Genomic DNA, 16,486 nt, shown 5'->3' with positions numbered 1-16,486 from the left:
CTAGCAGCTCCTGCAACAGTACTCCATCATTGGATGTACTTGGCTCTCATACAGATAGAGAAGTGTATCAGCAGTGAGATATCTACTGGAGCGGTGTAACGATCCCACGATTTTTCAGCAGACTTGGCAACAGATTTGATGTACATTCGATCTCAAATAAGAAGTAAAGGACAAACCTAGAAGCTTGTCAAAACATGGAACCTCCATAAGACGAGAGTCATTCATTTCAATTGATGCCAGACGGGGATCAGAGTGCTTATGATGTAAAGATAGAAGGTTAGTTTTAGATGCTGTTATAAAGGGAAATAACCGAAAAGCAAGGATGTTCCCGGTCTATAGTTAGCGCAAATCGCTGTCGGACATGGAGGAAGCAAAAAGTGGAGGCTATAACCATTAATAGCTTATCCCAAGCATGTCGTGATATAGGGACTGCCACAATCTGCATTGAGAAAGCAAGCGAAGGTATAACGCTTGGTAGAGAGAAAGAAGTATGTGCAGCTATTTATATTTAGGAAAAGGATATCTCTGCTACGTTTAACGACAAAGAAAGGGCCTGGACTGCGAGGTAGAAATGGACCGTGATCGAATCGCCAGATCGGTTATGCAGTACCATTCCAGAGTACGCAGTTTCTAACAAGAATCGGGCTGCATACGAAGAACTTCAGCTGTGGATAGATAACGGCTGGTTAATACCATACGCACAAGAACGTTTAGAACCACATAAAAGATTAATGCCGCACATGGCTATTGAGCAACCGACTAAACACAAAATTCAACCCGTGATGGATTATTGAGAATTGAATCAGCATGTCAATGCATTTACCGGGAAGGCAGACGTGTGCGCTGCTAAACTACGACAGTGGCGTCAGAAAGGAAGTAATATAGCAGTACTGGTTTTGAAGAGAACCTACTTATAGATACGGGTCCATAAATCTGTACCCATTTCAGACAGGGATAATCAAGAGAAAACGACACTGTTTGATACGCTTAGGTATTGGCCTAAACGTAGCAGCCTTAATAATGACATTAATATCATTAAAACTGTTTTTATGCAAGATGAGACCACAGTGAAAGCTACTTCAGCTTACATTGATGACATCTACGTTAATGAAAACATAATGACAATGAGGAAGAAAACGTAAAATTCCAGGATGACCATGATCCTCTGCTGCCCCATCGAATGAGCTCAGAAATGCTGTTTACCGAATCAGAAGTGGAAATTCTGGAACGTGCCGGTGGCGATGACGGTAATGATGAGGAAGATGGAAACGAGGAAATGACACCCCCAATTCCACAAAGAAGTATACGTCGAAGGCGATCAGCATCTCTCTGCTATTTATGTGATAGTGATATCAGGAGGGGGAGGGTGTAATAGAAATCATCACTATCGCAAACGACATCGTGTTTGCTTAAGCTGTAAAATGACAGCAGAAAATGTAGAAAAGAAAAGACAAGCATAATTTTGTAGGTCGCTCATTGGTGAACGTATGCCACTAATTTGCATATGTACACAATTGGTAACTGTTAAATGAGACGAATTCTAGAGCAGGAGAGTTCAGTTGAGATTTTGTTGGACAGCTTATAACGAGAACAAACGGTGGGAGATAATATCGAATACACGAGAATTTATTGCAAGTTGAGGAAAGAAAGGAAAAAAAAAAAGACTTTCGTGCGTTGTAACACTGCCAGTCTTTTTTTTTTCTCTCTTTCCATTTTATTTTTATTTTATTTTTCTTCTCTTTCGGCCGTGTCGTCATTTCTCACATTAGCTGTTGTTGATGGGGCCGTGTACGGGTTCAAAAATATAAAATTAAAATGAAATAAAACACACTGCGACATATTATGCAAATAACAGTTGCACTCTCGGTGCGTGCACGTGTGTGTGTGTGTGTGTGTGTGTGTGTGTGTGTGTGTGTGTGTGTGTGTGTGTGTGTGTGTGTGTGTGTGACATCGACCCTATACACGCTATGATCCATATCTTAGTTATCATTTACCGAGGCCTCTTTATCATCGGTTGATCAATTCATTTCCCTATCTGCTTCGAGCTCTGACCTTCGATTTACTGTGTCCAACTCACAACTCTCGTCAACACTAACTGCCGTCAACCCTAACTGTTGCAAAATCTATCATCAAACACCTAGAACTGTCGGTAAAATAACTATAAATTACCCATCGTCCGGTCCTTTTGTCCGAAATTACCACCACACCTTGACCAACAATCCCATTTTTTGCTTCCTTTTTGTTTACCCTAGTGAATAACTTCCTCTCCATTTTTCTGCTGATAGACCCATTTTCTTTTTTTATTATATTCTTTTCTCTTCTTTGTTAATTCGTCGATAGTATCACAATCTTTCGCTGTTTTGTGTTGCGAGCAATCAAATAAATAAGATAAAAGCGATATCCGAAGCAATACGATAAGTGACCACGGATCGGATGCTGAAATTCTCCGATAACTCAAGCAAAACAAATTACTGACCACGCCCTCCGGAACCTCAGTTATGTTAGACGTCGTTAGAAAGAAGAAAACTAATTTAATTTGCATCTATTTTTTTTAGCAATAATCGTGATCTGTGTGTGTTTCGTCAGTCTGTCAATCTGATCACTACCGAACATCTTATAACAGGAAACAATGAAGGGCTATTCTGAAAGATGATTGAAAATGGAGACGAATGTATTAAACATACAAACCTGAAGACTGTGATTTCAATCTCTTTATTCAAAAGCAGTACATTTTAATCTTTTCTTTAATCTCACTCAAAAATAAATGTCGCTAACCAACATCCGAGTAAGAAGCAGGTAATGTAAATAGTCCATCGCTTAAATATAAGTAAATCTTTTTAGCAACATAATAGCTGTATCCGACACTTCGTAGAAGTTCCGGTTCCTGGTGGTGTAAACCTTTATAGACCGGTTGTTAATCCTCTGTTGCAGTCACTTGGACGTCGATGTTTAGTTTTTAGGAGAAGTTTACCAATACACACAAGTTGGAACATTCACAAATAGGGCTAGGGATCTCTTTACTGTAACAAATGTGGATTATCTTTCGGGGGAAGAGAATAGGAGAGACACAGATGCATAGACAGATAGATAACATCTAGCTACATTGTCGGCAACCGACTCCAGCCTTACCGGAGCTCTTCGGAGAGCGACCATGTTTCATTATCGCCTGCTTGTCCATATCTTCCTTCAGTCTTGATAGACAATTGATAACTCCTTTTAAGGGTAGCTGCGGGTGTAATTGTGAAGCAAGGGTTGCGCAATCTTCACCACACCTCTCCTGAATCGACACTGCTTGAGTCCAGGACGACTGAAAAATTTGCTGAGAAAAGCGAAGAGGGCATACAGCACCTGGAATTCCCAAATAATCGCCCATTTTAGTACTGATCAGGTTCAACGTAGCTTAACTTCGGTGATTTAATGGAAACCAGTATGTCAACGTGATTATGCTGTACGCCTGCTTGTACTATTAGCTGAAAACAGGGATTTTTTTTCTTTCTTCAAGGATTCATGCGGTTCTGTGTACCTCCGTTAATTTCTGCCCTCCTATCCGTCACTCACTTCTCCATTCTCCAAATAACTACATTTTGTTTTGAAACAAGCTTGGGTTAAACGGATTCTTTGAGAATTAAATTTTTCGGGGTTACAAAAAAGGTAAAATGAAAATTATAAACTGACCTTTAAAAAAAGGGCACATAACCCAAACTTTAACGACTCCAAAATTACAATACTGTGAATACGATAACTCCATAAACATCAGTGGAACAGCAGCAATGAACAAAAAGGTGAAATAAGGGACCAAGAAGGCACCTGTTGGAGAAATGAAACAAAGCACAAACATGTTTAATATTCTTCGGATGGACGCATGGATGGATGGATGGATGGATATGAATGGATGGATATGAATGGATAGGGATGGATGGATGGATGGAGGAATATGAATGGATGTATATGGATGGATATGGATAGATGTATGGATGGATTGATGGATGGATGAATATGAATGGATAGATATGGGTGGATGGATGGATGAATGGATTGATGGATGGATGGATGGATGGATGGATTGATGGATGGATGAATATGAATGGATGGATGGATGGATGAATATGAATTGATGGATAAGGATTGATGGATGGATGAATGGATTGATGGATGGATATGAATGGATGGATATGGACGGATGGATGGATGGATGGATGGTGGATGGATGGATGGATGGATGGTGGATGGATGGATGGATGGATGAATATGAATGGATGGATATGGATGGATGGATGGATGGATGAATGAATGGATTGAGGGATGGATTGATATGAATGGATGGAGATGGATGGATGGATGAATATTAATGGATGGATATGGATGGATGGATATGGATGGATGAATGGATGAATGGATTGATGGATTGATGGATGGATGGATGGATTGATGGATGGATGGATGAATATGAATAGATGGATAGATGGATGGATGGATTGATGGATGGATTGATGGATTAATGGATGGATGGATGAATATGAATGGATGGATGGATATTGACGGATGGATTAAGAAATATATAATCAATTTTTGTATTTATCGTACTGATTAAACGGGTGTGTAAACCAAATAGTTCTTTGATTTCTTTTTTTTCTTTTGATACATATATCATTTCTGTCATTATATTTAACTTTAACATTTATTATTTCTGTCATTATATTTAACTTTAACGTTTATTATAGCCACTGCGTTATAAAGTGTTATATCTGTTAGTAATGTTATTAAACATTTGTTCATTAGCGAATATGTTGTTGATTCTAGTTTTTACTGATAGTAGAATGACCTTGATATAAAAAATGGGGATGGATTAATAGCTAACATATAACGAGTGAAAACTCTCTTTTAATATATATTGCTTATACGTGTTTTGGATGAGGTTAACAATAACATTGTGATATTAATCTCAAAATTTGCAACAATTCCTCTAATGAAGAAATATTTAGTTGAAGAATGCATGAAATCTGTGAAATTCATGGAGACTTCCTGTTACTCATATTCCACGGAACACCACTGGTTATTTACAGTGAGCAACCGCTGATGATAACGTACAGGAGAACTAGTGGCCCGATAATAATAATAATAATAATAATAATAATAATAATAATAATAATAATAATAATAATAACGATAATGATGATAATAATGATAATAATATTAATATTAATAATAATAATATTAATAATAATGATAATATTAATAATAAAAATAAAAACAATTATGAATAATAATGATAATATTAATAATAATGTCGATAATAATAATAATAATAATGATAATAAAACGAATAATAATAAAACTAATTATTATTAATAATAATAGAACTAATAAATAATAATAATAAAACTAATAATAATAATAAACTAATAATAATAATAATAAAACTAATAATAATAGTAATAATAATAAAACTAATAATGATGATAAGAATGAATAATAATAATAATAAAACTAATAATAATAGTAATAATTACAATAATAATGAATAATAATAATAAAACTAATACTACTACTAATAATAATAATGAATAATTATTCTCATAATAATAATACTAATAATACTAGTAATAATAATAATAATGATTATGAGTATAATAGTATTGATAACAATAATAATAATGATAATAATAATATTAATAATAATAAAACTAATCTAATTATAAATAATAATAAATAATAATAAAACTAATAATAACAATATAACTAATAATAATAAAATTAATGAATAATAATAATAAAACTAATAATATTAGTAATAATAATAATAAAAAGAATAATAATAATATTAAAAATGAATAATAATAATAATAAAACTAATAATAATAGTAATAATAATAATCATAATAAAAATGAATAATAATAATAATAATAATGAAATTACTACTACAACTACTTCTGCTACTACTAATAATAAAAATACTACTAATAATAATTAATAATCATAGCAAAAATCAATAATAATAATAATAATAATAATAATAGTAACAATAATAATAATAATAAAGTGAATAATAATATTAGAAATGAATAATAATAATAACAATAAATCTAATAATAATAGTAATAATAATAATCATAATAAAAATGAATAATAATAATACTGATAATGAAACTACTACTACAACTACTACTACCACTACTAATAATAATAATAATAAACTACTACTATTAATAATAATAATAATCATAATAAAAATGAATAATAATGATAATAATAATAATAATAATAATAATAATAATTATTATTATTATTATTATTATTATTATTATTATTATTATTATTATTATTATTATAAAAATACTTAGACGAAATCTCATAACGAAATACAGGCAAATTTTCCGCATCCAAAAATAAGATGACGAACAAAATGAAGATTTACGTTTTAGCAATTTTATTTGCCCAAGACAGGCGTCTTCAAACTATGGCTCGCAACCCGCATCTGGCCAGCCAAAGTCTTTAATCCGGCCCATGGAGCTCTTATGGAAAGCGTAAACATATTCAGGAATTTTTATTTAAAATGTAAATGTGTGAAAATAATGTGGTGTGTTTTTTTCTTTTTGTTCAGTAAATGATTTAAAAGGTTTTTGAGAAGCAGTTTCATTAAAAATAAAAGCTAAGGAGCAAAACAGTATTAAATTCGATCATGTCCTTTTTTTATTATTGTTTTTGCCGCGTGGCTTTAAAAAGTCAGCAATATTCCTCCCGTTCGAAGACTTTGGAGACTCCTGGCCTAAAGTGCAACAAGTCATGAAAAGATACAAGTAAAAGATATTTACATCCTCATATAGTCAGAATATTCCTCCAAGGACACTTTAAACCTGGATATGGAATTTATTGCCATCACCTTCTTTGGTAAAATTTTCCACGAAGTAGAAATGCGGACAGAAAAGGCCGCCTCTCTTCTATTGAACTGAAAGCGACAGTGGTACATGTTTTTGCAGAGACTGCGACTTGACGTTAGGATTAAAAAAAGAAAACTCCCCGACATTGATATTATATATATGTAAGCGTTGAGACGCCTGTTAACATCCAGTTTGACTACATAATTGAAATACTGACAAAATAATTTCTCTTCCTCAAAAATATTTCCGAAAATGGAAGTTTTTAAAATATTTATTGTAAAGATATGTAAGTATTATTTTTAGTATGAATTACTATTTGTTTATGTTTTGTTTAAAAAAAAAATAGTTCATCGTTATTTCTCATATTTGTGAAGTAAAGACACTACCAGGAAATTAATCCTGAGTCTGATTCTGCCACATACACCAAATTATTAAATATCCATCAGACATTCTGACCATCATGGTCGGCAGGTGCCCCGTTGATCTCAGACATGAGGGGCCCTGTCGGCATCCAGCCCCTCAGTCAAAATTCATACATAAAAATATAGAACATTATAATGAAACTGCATGAACTACAGAAACCCATAGAAAAAGGAGTAGAAATTAAATGTATGGCGAATAAAGGTTAAAAAAAAAGAAGAAAATATGGGGAGAAAGTAAATAAAGAAACAGGAAAGGGTAACAAACTCGATTCCGATACTTTAAAAAGTTTCGATATTTTGGATTCTCGATAACGATTCCAATTAATCGTCCCAGCACTGAACTAAAAGAAAAAGCAGAGAGGTTAACAGGCTTTTCTCACACAAAATCAAAATGTCCTCTTTGTTTCTCTGTTGATATTGTACTCCATAAATATCCATCATTCTACTGCTTGATACCTTGGTATTTTCTAACAAAGATATCTCGATAACTTAACAGGAAATATTATAGCCTCGAACAACATGATCGATGCTAGAATCAACTTGATACTAACAAGACGAAATCCCAGACAAAAAGTGGATCAACGAAGTCTGGATGCGAAAGAAAATTGAACTCCCAAATCAAAACAATAAAAAAGAGCAAATGTGATTTTTTTTTTAAATGATGGCAAAGGAGTATAACGACGGATAAAGAAGAAACGGTACCCAAGAAACCATAAGAACAAGAACAAAAACTTTTAGATGGAAGTAGAAAACATAATGTAAGGTGACAAATGCGGTAAATGAAGAATAAAAGAATTGTTACAATTAACATTCGGCGTTAGAACAAATGATGCTGTGGGAGAGGAAAGCCAAGGAAGAAAAAAAGACTTTAAAATACAGCTAGATCAGCACAAACAAAACAGCACATTTATGAACAAAACTTGAATGCGTACTAGACACTCGAATGTTAAATGTCTAAGGTCTCCCTGGACAATCTGACATAGGAATACTTCCCCCTACAAGTAAACTCTGACTAAATATTCAAAATAATGCAATATTCGCGGCGCAAGTAAGATCTAACAAACACTGATTTTTACGAGGAATGAAGAAGTGATGTTACCTCAAGTAACAGCACGAAGCTGGATACTCCACGAGACTAGACAAATTCTTCCTAGAATCCAGTAAGACCAAGAGACCACAAGAAAGATATGCTAAAACACATTTTAATGGTCAATTTAGGGAGAGGAAAAGTACATTCTAAATTTCTTTACTAACTCAAGTTACTTTAAGACGTAAAGGAGAACTTTAATGGAATATTCGGATATTTATTCGCAGAGAAGATGATAGGTAATCGATTGGGATCGAAAGGATTTTTCCCCCTGAAGTGATCCGATTTCTCTTAATCTTTTGTGTACCTAGTTGTATGTGGGTGGGTTTCCAAACTGTAGGATTTTTCTTCGGCTCATGTTTAAAGACTTGATTTCATTCGGCTGCGTTTTATAAAAAATCCGGCATGTGTAATAATTAGAGCTATGACAACAGCATATTCTTTTCCTTGTTTTGATTCGCAGGTATATATCCATTGATATTTTATATGTTGTTATGTAGAGTGATGTGGTTTTCAGTTGATTAATTGTGTCTTACTGTGTCGGATATATACTCGAGAGTCCAAAAAATGAAAAGAATATGCTGTTGTCATAGCCCTAGTAATAATTTGTGTACTATTTAACAATTATTCAATAATTCATTCCCTAATACAAATTTGAAGCATATAAACTCTTAATAATACGAATAGTCAATTATAAAATATATCCCTTCATTCGAACTCTTCAATGACGTCACTCCGGAAATGAAAATGGGGCTTTATTTCCTTTTTCAATTCTGTTTGTTTAATAAATTTCCAATAATTTCTTTCATACAGCAATTGAAAGCATATTTTGATATTGTTTCTAAATAAGTAAAAAGAATTTTTTTAAAATTAACAAAAAACAAAAAAAAAACAAAAAAACAAAACGAACTTACCTCCTCCATTCTTGTAGCAAAGGTATGGAAATCGCCAGATATTACCCAAGCCGACCATGTAACCAAGGAGGGAAAAGAAAAAATCCAGCCAGTTGCTCCATTTTTCTCGTTGAAAATTTCCCTTAGCCATGACTGCAAGAAAACAAAAAAATAATAAAAGTGAAGTATTTACCGTGGTTTATCTTACAAATGTGAATGTTGTGTCTGATTATAAACCCTGAGATAAAGCATGTCCAATCTTATTAATTTGTCATCTTAACCCATTCTTATGCATACATGAGAATTTTGAATATCTTAAATACAGTTTTGTTCTATTCTAAATAAATAAGCGTACGATTGGAGATAGATTCCTCTCTAACATTAAGAAGAAATCGTTTATCCATAAAATATGGCGAGAAAGCCAATCTGTTCTTAGTAATTAATTTGTTTTAAAATAAGTGGATAAAATATTAATAATAAGGATCTGGATCTCTATCTCTACAATCATATAAATGCAACTTTGTCTCTGTATGTGAGAAAGTTCGTTCCTTATATACCCGAAACGGCTGAACAGATTTTCTTTAAAATTTACAGAACTTTAGTGTCAAACCATGGAAGTGATCTTAATTTAGTTTTGTCTCAGAAAATCCCCGACAATTACCAATAATCGATAATCGAAACAGTTATTTTAATTCATCCATCATCGGTAAAGCCATTTTTTTCCATTTTGTCGCATAGCAACAATGATAGAACAAAATTCTATTGTGGATAAGTTGATAAATTTATGTATTAAAAGTCTATTTAGCTGGCAATTATGATTTTTTTTACAGGATAAAGGAAGCGAGTATTTATTTTGAAATCATCATCATCATTATCATCATAAATGCAACCATCACTACCATTATAACGAATTACTTAAGGTTTCTATCTGATCATGGCTGACGAAACGAAAGCAAACTACACTGTGGATTAATTCTCCGTTTGAAATTCCATACAGATTTCTGAGTTCAACATAAACATATCGAGTTCGACAAGACGCCACTGAAGAAGGACAGATATTACATCGGCCGAAACGTGGTGATAATAACATCCAATGTGTTAAACATCCAAAGCTTCTCTTTTGGGGAGTTCGATTTTCTCTACATTAAAAACCGTCTTAAAATATGTATAAAGGAAAGACGACACTAAGCAATGCGAATGGGGTGGATTCGATTAGAATTAGGTTGTGTAAAAATGAAAAAAAAAAAAAAATAGCCCCGTCCTTTCGAAGTTTTTTTTTTTAAATCCTAAAAGAAAAACTGACTTTCTAATCGTAAGCTGTTCTGGACATTTGCGGGATTGGCTCGGAATTTTCCACCAACACTGGAAACTTACTTTATAAGAACTGATATCCTCTTTTTTTTTTTTTTACATAGGAATCACCACATTATCAAGGCCAAGAGGCCACTCAAGGATAAGGGTTAAAGAGTGTACATTAGAAATTGGACAATATAGTAATCATTAGTAATGAAAATTTGGTAAATTTGATAACTTATATGGAACGGCTCATCAAGAACTTATTTACTTTAGACTTGAACACAACCATATTGTAGTCAGCCGGAAAGCAGGAAAACGGAAGACAATTCCACAGGCGTGCAGTTCTAAGAAAGAAGCTTTGTTCATGGAATCTACGTTTAGGTTTAGGCACAGATAAAGAGTGGGGAGGAATTATTGATAGTGTTTACAGCTAGACGAGTGTTTCTTGTGAAAGTTTGGCGAGGGGGGACCATAGATTGAAGCTCAGTCGAACACTTTCCATGAAAATAACGATACATCAGAGACAAACTCGCAACATCTCTTCTGTGAGATAGAGGTTGCAAGGAAGAGAAAAGGACATCTCCTACGAGGCTACGAAGTCTATTTTGAACTCTATCAAGGCGGGCCAAGTCCTTTCTAGCAGCTCCTGCCCAGATGTGGCAACAGTATTCCATCCTTGGACGTACCTGGCTCTTATATAGATAGAGAATAGCATCAGCAGTTAGATATCTACCGGATCGATAGAAAGATCCCGCCATTTTTCCAGCGGCCTTGGCAACAGATTTGATGTACGTGTTCCATTTAAGATCAGTAGTAATGGTCAAGCCAAGAAGCTTGTCAAAACTTGAGGCCTCATGAAGACGAGAGCCATTCATTTCAATTGATGCCAGATGTGGATCAGAATGTTGATTATGTAAAGAGAGAAGCTTGGTTTTAGATGCATTAAAAGTAACCAGCCACTCCTTACCCCATTGTACTACGTGCTCAAGATCAGAGGAGAGAGAATTGGAGAGAATTTGGTCGTTTACTGTCTTAGATGTACTACCATAAATGGTAATGTCGTCAGCATAGATGTCTACAAATGATGTAAGGATGTGATTTGGAAGATCATTAATATAGATCAGGAAAAGAGTTGGGCCCAGGATGGATCCCTGAGGGACACCGGCATTAATACTGTGAGCTTCTGATTTTTGCCCCTCAACTACTACTCTTATGAACCTATCAGAAAGAAATGATTTAATAATTGAGAAGACATTTCCAGCAATACCATAGCTAGAGATCTTATGAAGTAAACCTTTATGCCATACCCTATCAAAGGCCTTAGATATGTCAAGAGCAATTGCCCTAGAAAGGTTGCCTCCGTCGAGAGATTTGCTAATCCTATGAGATATAACTGTAAGCACATCTGCTGTAGATCTAGCAGAACGGAAACCATATTGAGTGTCACTAAGAAGGTTATTTTAGTTGAGATGGTTGATTACTTCTGTATTTAACACAGATTCCAGCAACTTACTCATGACGCACAGGAGACTTATTGGCCTGTACTGAGAGGGGGATGAGCGATCACCTGAATTCTTAAATACAGGGCATACTGATGAAATTTTCCAGGGAGATGGGAAACTATTCTCCTTAAGACAACGTTTAAACAGTTTTGTAAGTATGGGCGCTAGTTCAGGTTGAAGTTTTTTGAGTACCATAATTGGAATACCGTCAGGGCCAGTTGCTTTACTGGAATCAAGGTTTTTGATTAGCTTCGCAACATCGCGTACAGATATACGTATATCACATAGCGTGTTTTCTGATACAGGAGGAAATATTGGGGGTTGGCGGCCTTGGTCGCAAAGGGTAGAATTAGCTGCAAAGTTCTTGACAAAGAGTTTGGCTTTGTCTGATGCTGACAAGATTACCTCAGGTCCATTGATAATAGTTGGGATGGAGCACACGCTTCTGTTCAGGATTCTGTTTGCTATTTGCCAAAACTGGTGGGAACCAAGCCGCTGCTCAGCTACTTTGGACTTAACAGATTGAGCATACAACACTCTTGCGTTCCTTATTACTTTCTTACAATGGTTGCTGGCAGTCCTGAAAGCGGCTTTAGTTTCCATACATCTATTACGTTGGCAACAGTGGAAAAAGTGATTTCTGTGCGCAATGGCAGCAGCACATTCTGGAGAGAACCATGGCTGGCTGTTAGGTTTTTGCTGAAACTTTTTCGAGGGTATGAAACGGTCAATACCTACAATTAACCATTCCGTCAGGTCTAATACTATAGAGGACACATCCTTTTTAAACATGGAATGCAGAGGTAGATCAGATATAAATGTACGGAAGCTATCCCAGTCAGCCTTAGTGTATCGATATACTGTACGATGGAGAGGTACGTCTGGGGACTTATTACATTTCATTTTTATCTTAATTGATACAACAGATATCCTCTGAGTGTCCGTTCCTTGCAAGGACAAAAATAAGATTCAAAACGAGAAGAGTAGTACCTCGGATTCCTACCCCCCCCCTTTTCCAGGGTAACATCAGAGCCGGATTTAGGCGTAAGCAAACTAGGCAGCCGCTTATGCCTCCGATTAGTGGGGACCTCGCACAAGAAAAAAATGATATACATAATGCTAATTTATCTATCTATATATCTATAAAACTGAAAATGTGTGTGTATGTGCGTGCATGTGTCTGTCTACATTTCCCTACCAAATTACTCTGTCAATTTTCGGTCTCAGATTTGAAATTTTACATAAGGGGTATTGAGATTTGGGAAAATCTTTTTAATCCAGTTTCGGCCAGAAATTTGTCTGTCAAGGTATCAAAGTTAAACAATCTGACCTTTGAAAACTCTACCGAATTCCTCCGCCAATTTTAGGTATAAACACTTAAAATTTAAGATGTAGATTCTTTGAACATGGATCAAACTTTTTAATTCGATTCGAGCCCAAAACAATAAATGTTAAGGGCTCAATATTCGGGTCAAAGTTAAAAAAAAAAAGATTTTATCTCTCAGTTAATTTTTGGTCTAAACATTTGAAATTTCGCATAAAGTTTATTCAGATATAGTGCGAGCTTTTTAATCGGCTTTTGGCCGAAAATTTATCCACCAAGTGGTAAAAATTCAAAAGATTTAACCATTGCGATCTCTAGCAAACTATTCAGCCAATTTTGAGTCTAAAATTTTGAAAATTTACAGAAAGGGTATTCAGACATGCAGCAAGCTTTTTAATCAGTTATTGGGCGAAAATTTGGCTGGCAAGAGTTCAAAGTGTACAGAGTTGATCTTTGTAGACTCTACCAAACTCCTCCGCCACTTCGCGGGTCTAAACACTTGAAATTTTAGATGTAGGTTACCTGGACACGAGTCAAACCTTTGAATCGGGTGAAAGAAATTTTTTCAAGTTGAAATTAATAATAAAAAAAGAAGCCCTTCTTGAACGACAATTACACAAGAACGCCTGGACAGTCGTGCATTGATATCTATCAAACGAGATATCGTCTAGTCTCTGGATTATTTACAATTTATTCGAGATTTTTCTGCCATCAAAGCACGAAAAGTTGATTTTTGTTGAAGGTTTATGACATCTGCACTATTATGTTTGTATAAATTTAAGTTATTTGTGGATTTAGATATAAATCCAGGTATTTTTTTTTTTTAATAAATTGCGTAATTTTATGTTTTCGGTATTTATTTTCTAATTTTTTATTTCGTTTGCGGACATCAAATTTACTTCGCCCAAGGCTTCCAATTACCTAAGGCGAGACCTGGTAACACCGTGAGTGTTTGTTCGGCCATTATTAAATGTTAAAATCGACTTCTACATAAAAATAAACTCCAGAACTCAAAAAATAAAAAAATAAAATAATAAAATAACTAAAATAAAACTGCTTTCAATGCAGTTTGCAATTTGGAGACGGAATTGTTTTTGTTGAGATAAGTGATTTCAATCATGCTTTTTATTTTAGATTTAAAATATTAACAACTCCATTTTATTTCAGTATTTAATTTGTGTATTTCTGTTTTATTAAATGCTAGCTTTTTTCTAGTCCAATACCGGCTTCCATCTTACCTCGAAATTACTTATAACGGCACCAACTTACTTTCGGAAGACCCCCCCCCCATCAGCCTTTTCTTTTATATCGTAAGCTTCTTAAAACGTTACTAGCTTAAGTTCAAAATAAAATCACGATTTTCTTTTAACGGCTAATTTCAAAAAAAAATGTTTTGAACGCTACTAACTGAATTTCTTTCAATGCAGTTTGCAATTTGGAGACGGAATTGTTTTTGTTGAGATAAGTGATTTCAATCATGCTTTTTATTTTAGATTTAAAATATTAACAACTCCATTTTATTTCAGTATTTAATTTGTGTATTTCTGTTTTATTAAATGCTAGCTTTTTTCTAGTCCAATACCGGCTTCCATCTTACCTCGAAATTACTTATAACGGCACCAACTTACTTTCGGAAGAAACCCCCACCCCATCAGCCTTTTCTTTTATATCGTAAGCTTCTTAAAACGTTACTAGCTTAAGTTCAGAATAAAATCACGATTTTCTTTTAACGGCTAATTTAAAAAAAAAATGTTTTGAACGCTACTAACTGAATTTCTTTCAATGCAGTTTGCAATTTGGAGACGGAATTGTTTTTGTTGAGATAAGTGATTTCAATCATGCTTTTTATTTTAGATTTAAAATATTAACAACTCCATTTTATTTCAGTATTTAATTTGTGTATTTCTGTTTTATTAAATGCTAGCTTTTTTCTAGTCCAATACCGGCTTCCATCTTACCTCAAAATTACTTATAATGGCACCAACTTACTTTCGGAAGAAACCCCCACCCCATCAGCCTTTTCTTTTATATCGTAAGCTTCTTAAAACGTTACTAGCTTAAGTTCAGAATAAAATCACGATTTTCTTTTAACGGCTAATTTCAAAAAAAAATGTTTTGAACGCTACTAACTGAATTTCTTTCAATGCAGTTTGCAATTTGGAGACGGAATTGTTTTTGTTGAGATAAGTGATTTCAATCATGCTTTTTATTTTAGATTTAAAATATTAACAACTCCATTTTATTTCAGTATTTAATTTGTGTATTTCTGTTTTATTAAATGCTAGCTTTTTTTTTTTTTTTTTTTTTTCCTCGTACATATGTTTATTTATCTACCGAGTTGATAGCAAAAATTACGAATTATACGCATTTGTAGTTCGTGTGAGGGGAATCTATCACCATACTTTCCCTTAAACACGTCTGTTGGACTTTTATTAAGTACAATACTTAATAGTTTTTTTTTTGTTTTTTTTTTTAATGGAGAGTAGAAAACGCATTGTGGATGCCTTATCGGCAGCTCCTGTTACTCTCGCTTCTTCTTATTTGTCCCTCAGTCCTCATTTTTTAAATGAGTGATTTTTCGGACAAAGGGAGAAGAAAAAGCTGTTTTCTAGGTTGGCAGTATTTTTGCGAACAGTTGGCTGAGATGGCGGAAATTTTCTGTTTCTATGTCTATCCTTGTAGCCATGTCACTAGTAAGGGTGCTGGAGGTAAACGTTTTGTCTGGGCTGACGTTATCCGCCTGATAGTCAGGGACCCGAACCTTGGATTAAGCACTAAGGAGGCTGTCCTATCAGCAGGTGCAAAGTACTGGGGCTGCTGTATTGCCATTTGGTGAATGGATTCTGGACCATGCAGTAGCTTCTGGTGGGGCCTCTCGATGCCATACTAGTGGGTAATTGTTACGGCTTTACCTTATCATTAGCTACAAATAAAAAAAAAATTCTTCGTTTCTTTTTCTCTCTTAATTTCCCCTCTCTGTCCTGCTCTAAGTAAATCTGTCGACCTAGTCCACAAATTCCAAAATTTCATCATGACAAGTTTCAAGAAAAAATACACGATTAAACCCGGTTCTCCAACTTCCA

The 16,486-nt window shown here is 34.3% G+C and overlaps 1 protein-coding gene and 1 pseudogene across 1 annotated transcript in view; both read right to left on the bottom strand.

Annotated features, from left to right (window-relative positions):
• The window catches only part of LOC145258039 (sodium- and chloride-dependent glycine transporter 1-like), a 36,839-nt gene extending 27,378 nt beyond the window's left edge, over positions 1-9,461 (bottom strand). Inside the window, exons 1-2 of the mRNA XM_080115763.1 lie at positions 9,303-9,461; positions 3,676-3,807 (exon numbers count right to left, since the gene is read on the bottom strand). Coding sequence (XP_079971889.1) covers positions 3,676-3,807; positions 9,303-9,432 — 262 coding nt within the window. The 5' untranslated portion in view covers positions 9,433-9,461. The remainder of the gene's footprint in view (positions 1-3,675; positions 3,808-9,302) is intronic.
• Positions 3,337-3,454, bottom strand: LOC145258365 (5S ribosomal RNA; annotated as a pseudogene).
• Positions 9,462-16,486: the final 7,025 nt, after the last annotated feature.

The sequence above is a fragment of the Euprymna scolopes genome, chromosome 33 (genome assembly GCF_053919585.1).
Source record: "Euprymna scolopes isolate OS-2025 chromosome 33, ASM5391958v1, whole genome shotgun sequence".
In the NCBI taxonomy this organism is placed as follows: Eukaryota; Metazoa; Mollusca; class Cephalopoda; order Sepiida; family Sepiolidae; genus Euprymna; species Euprymna scolopes.
Note: the sequence above shows the minus strand (reverse complement) of the source record. Positions and strands in the feature narration are given on the sequence as shown.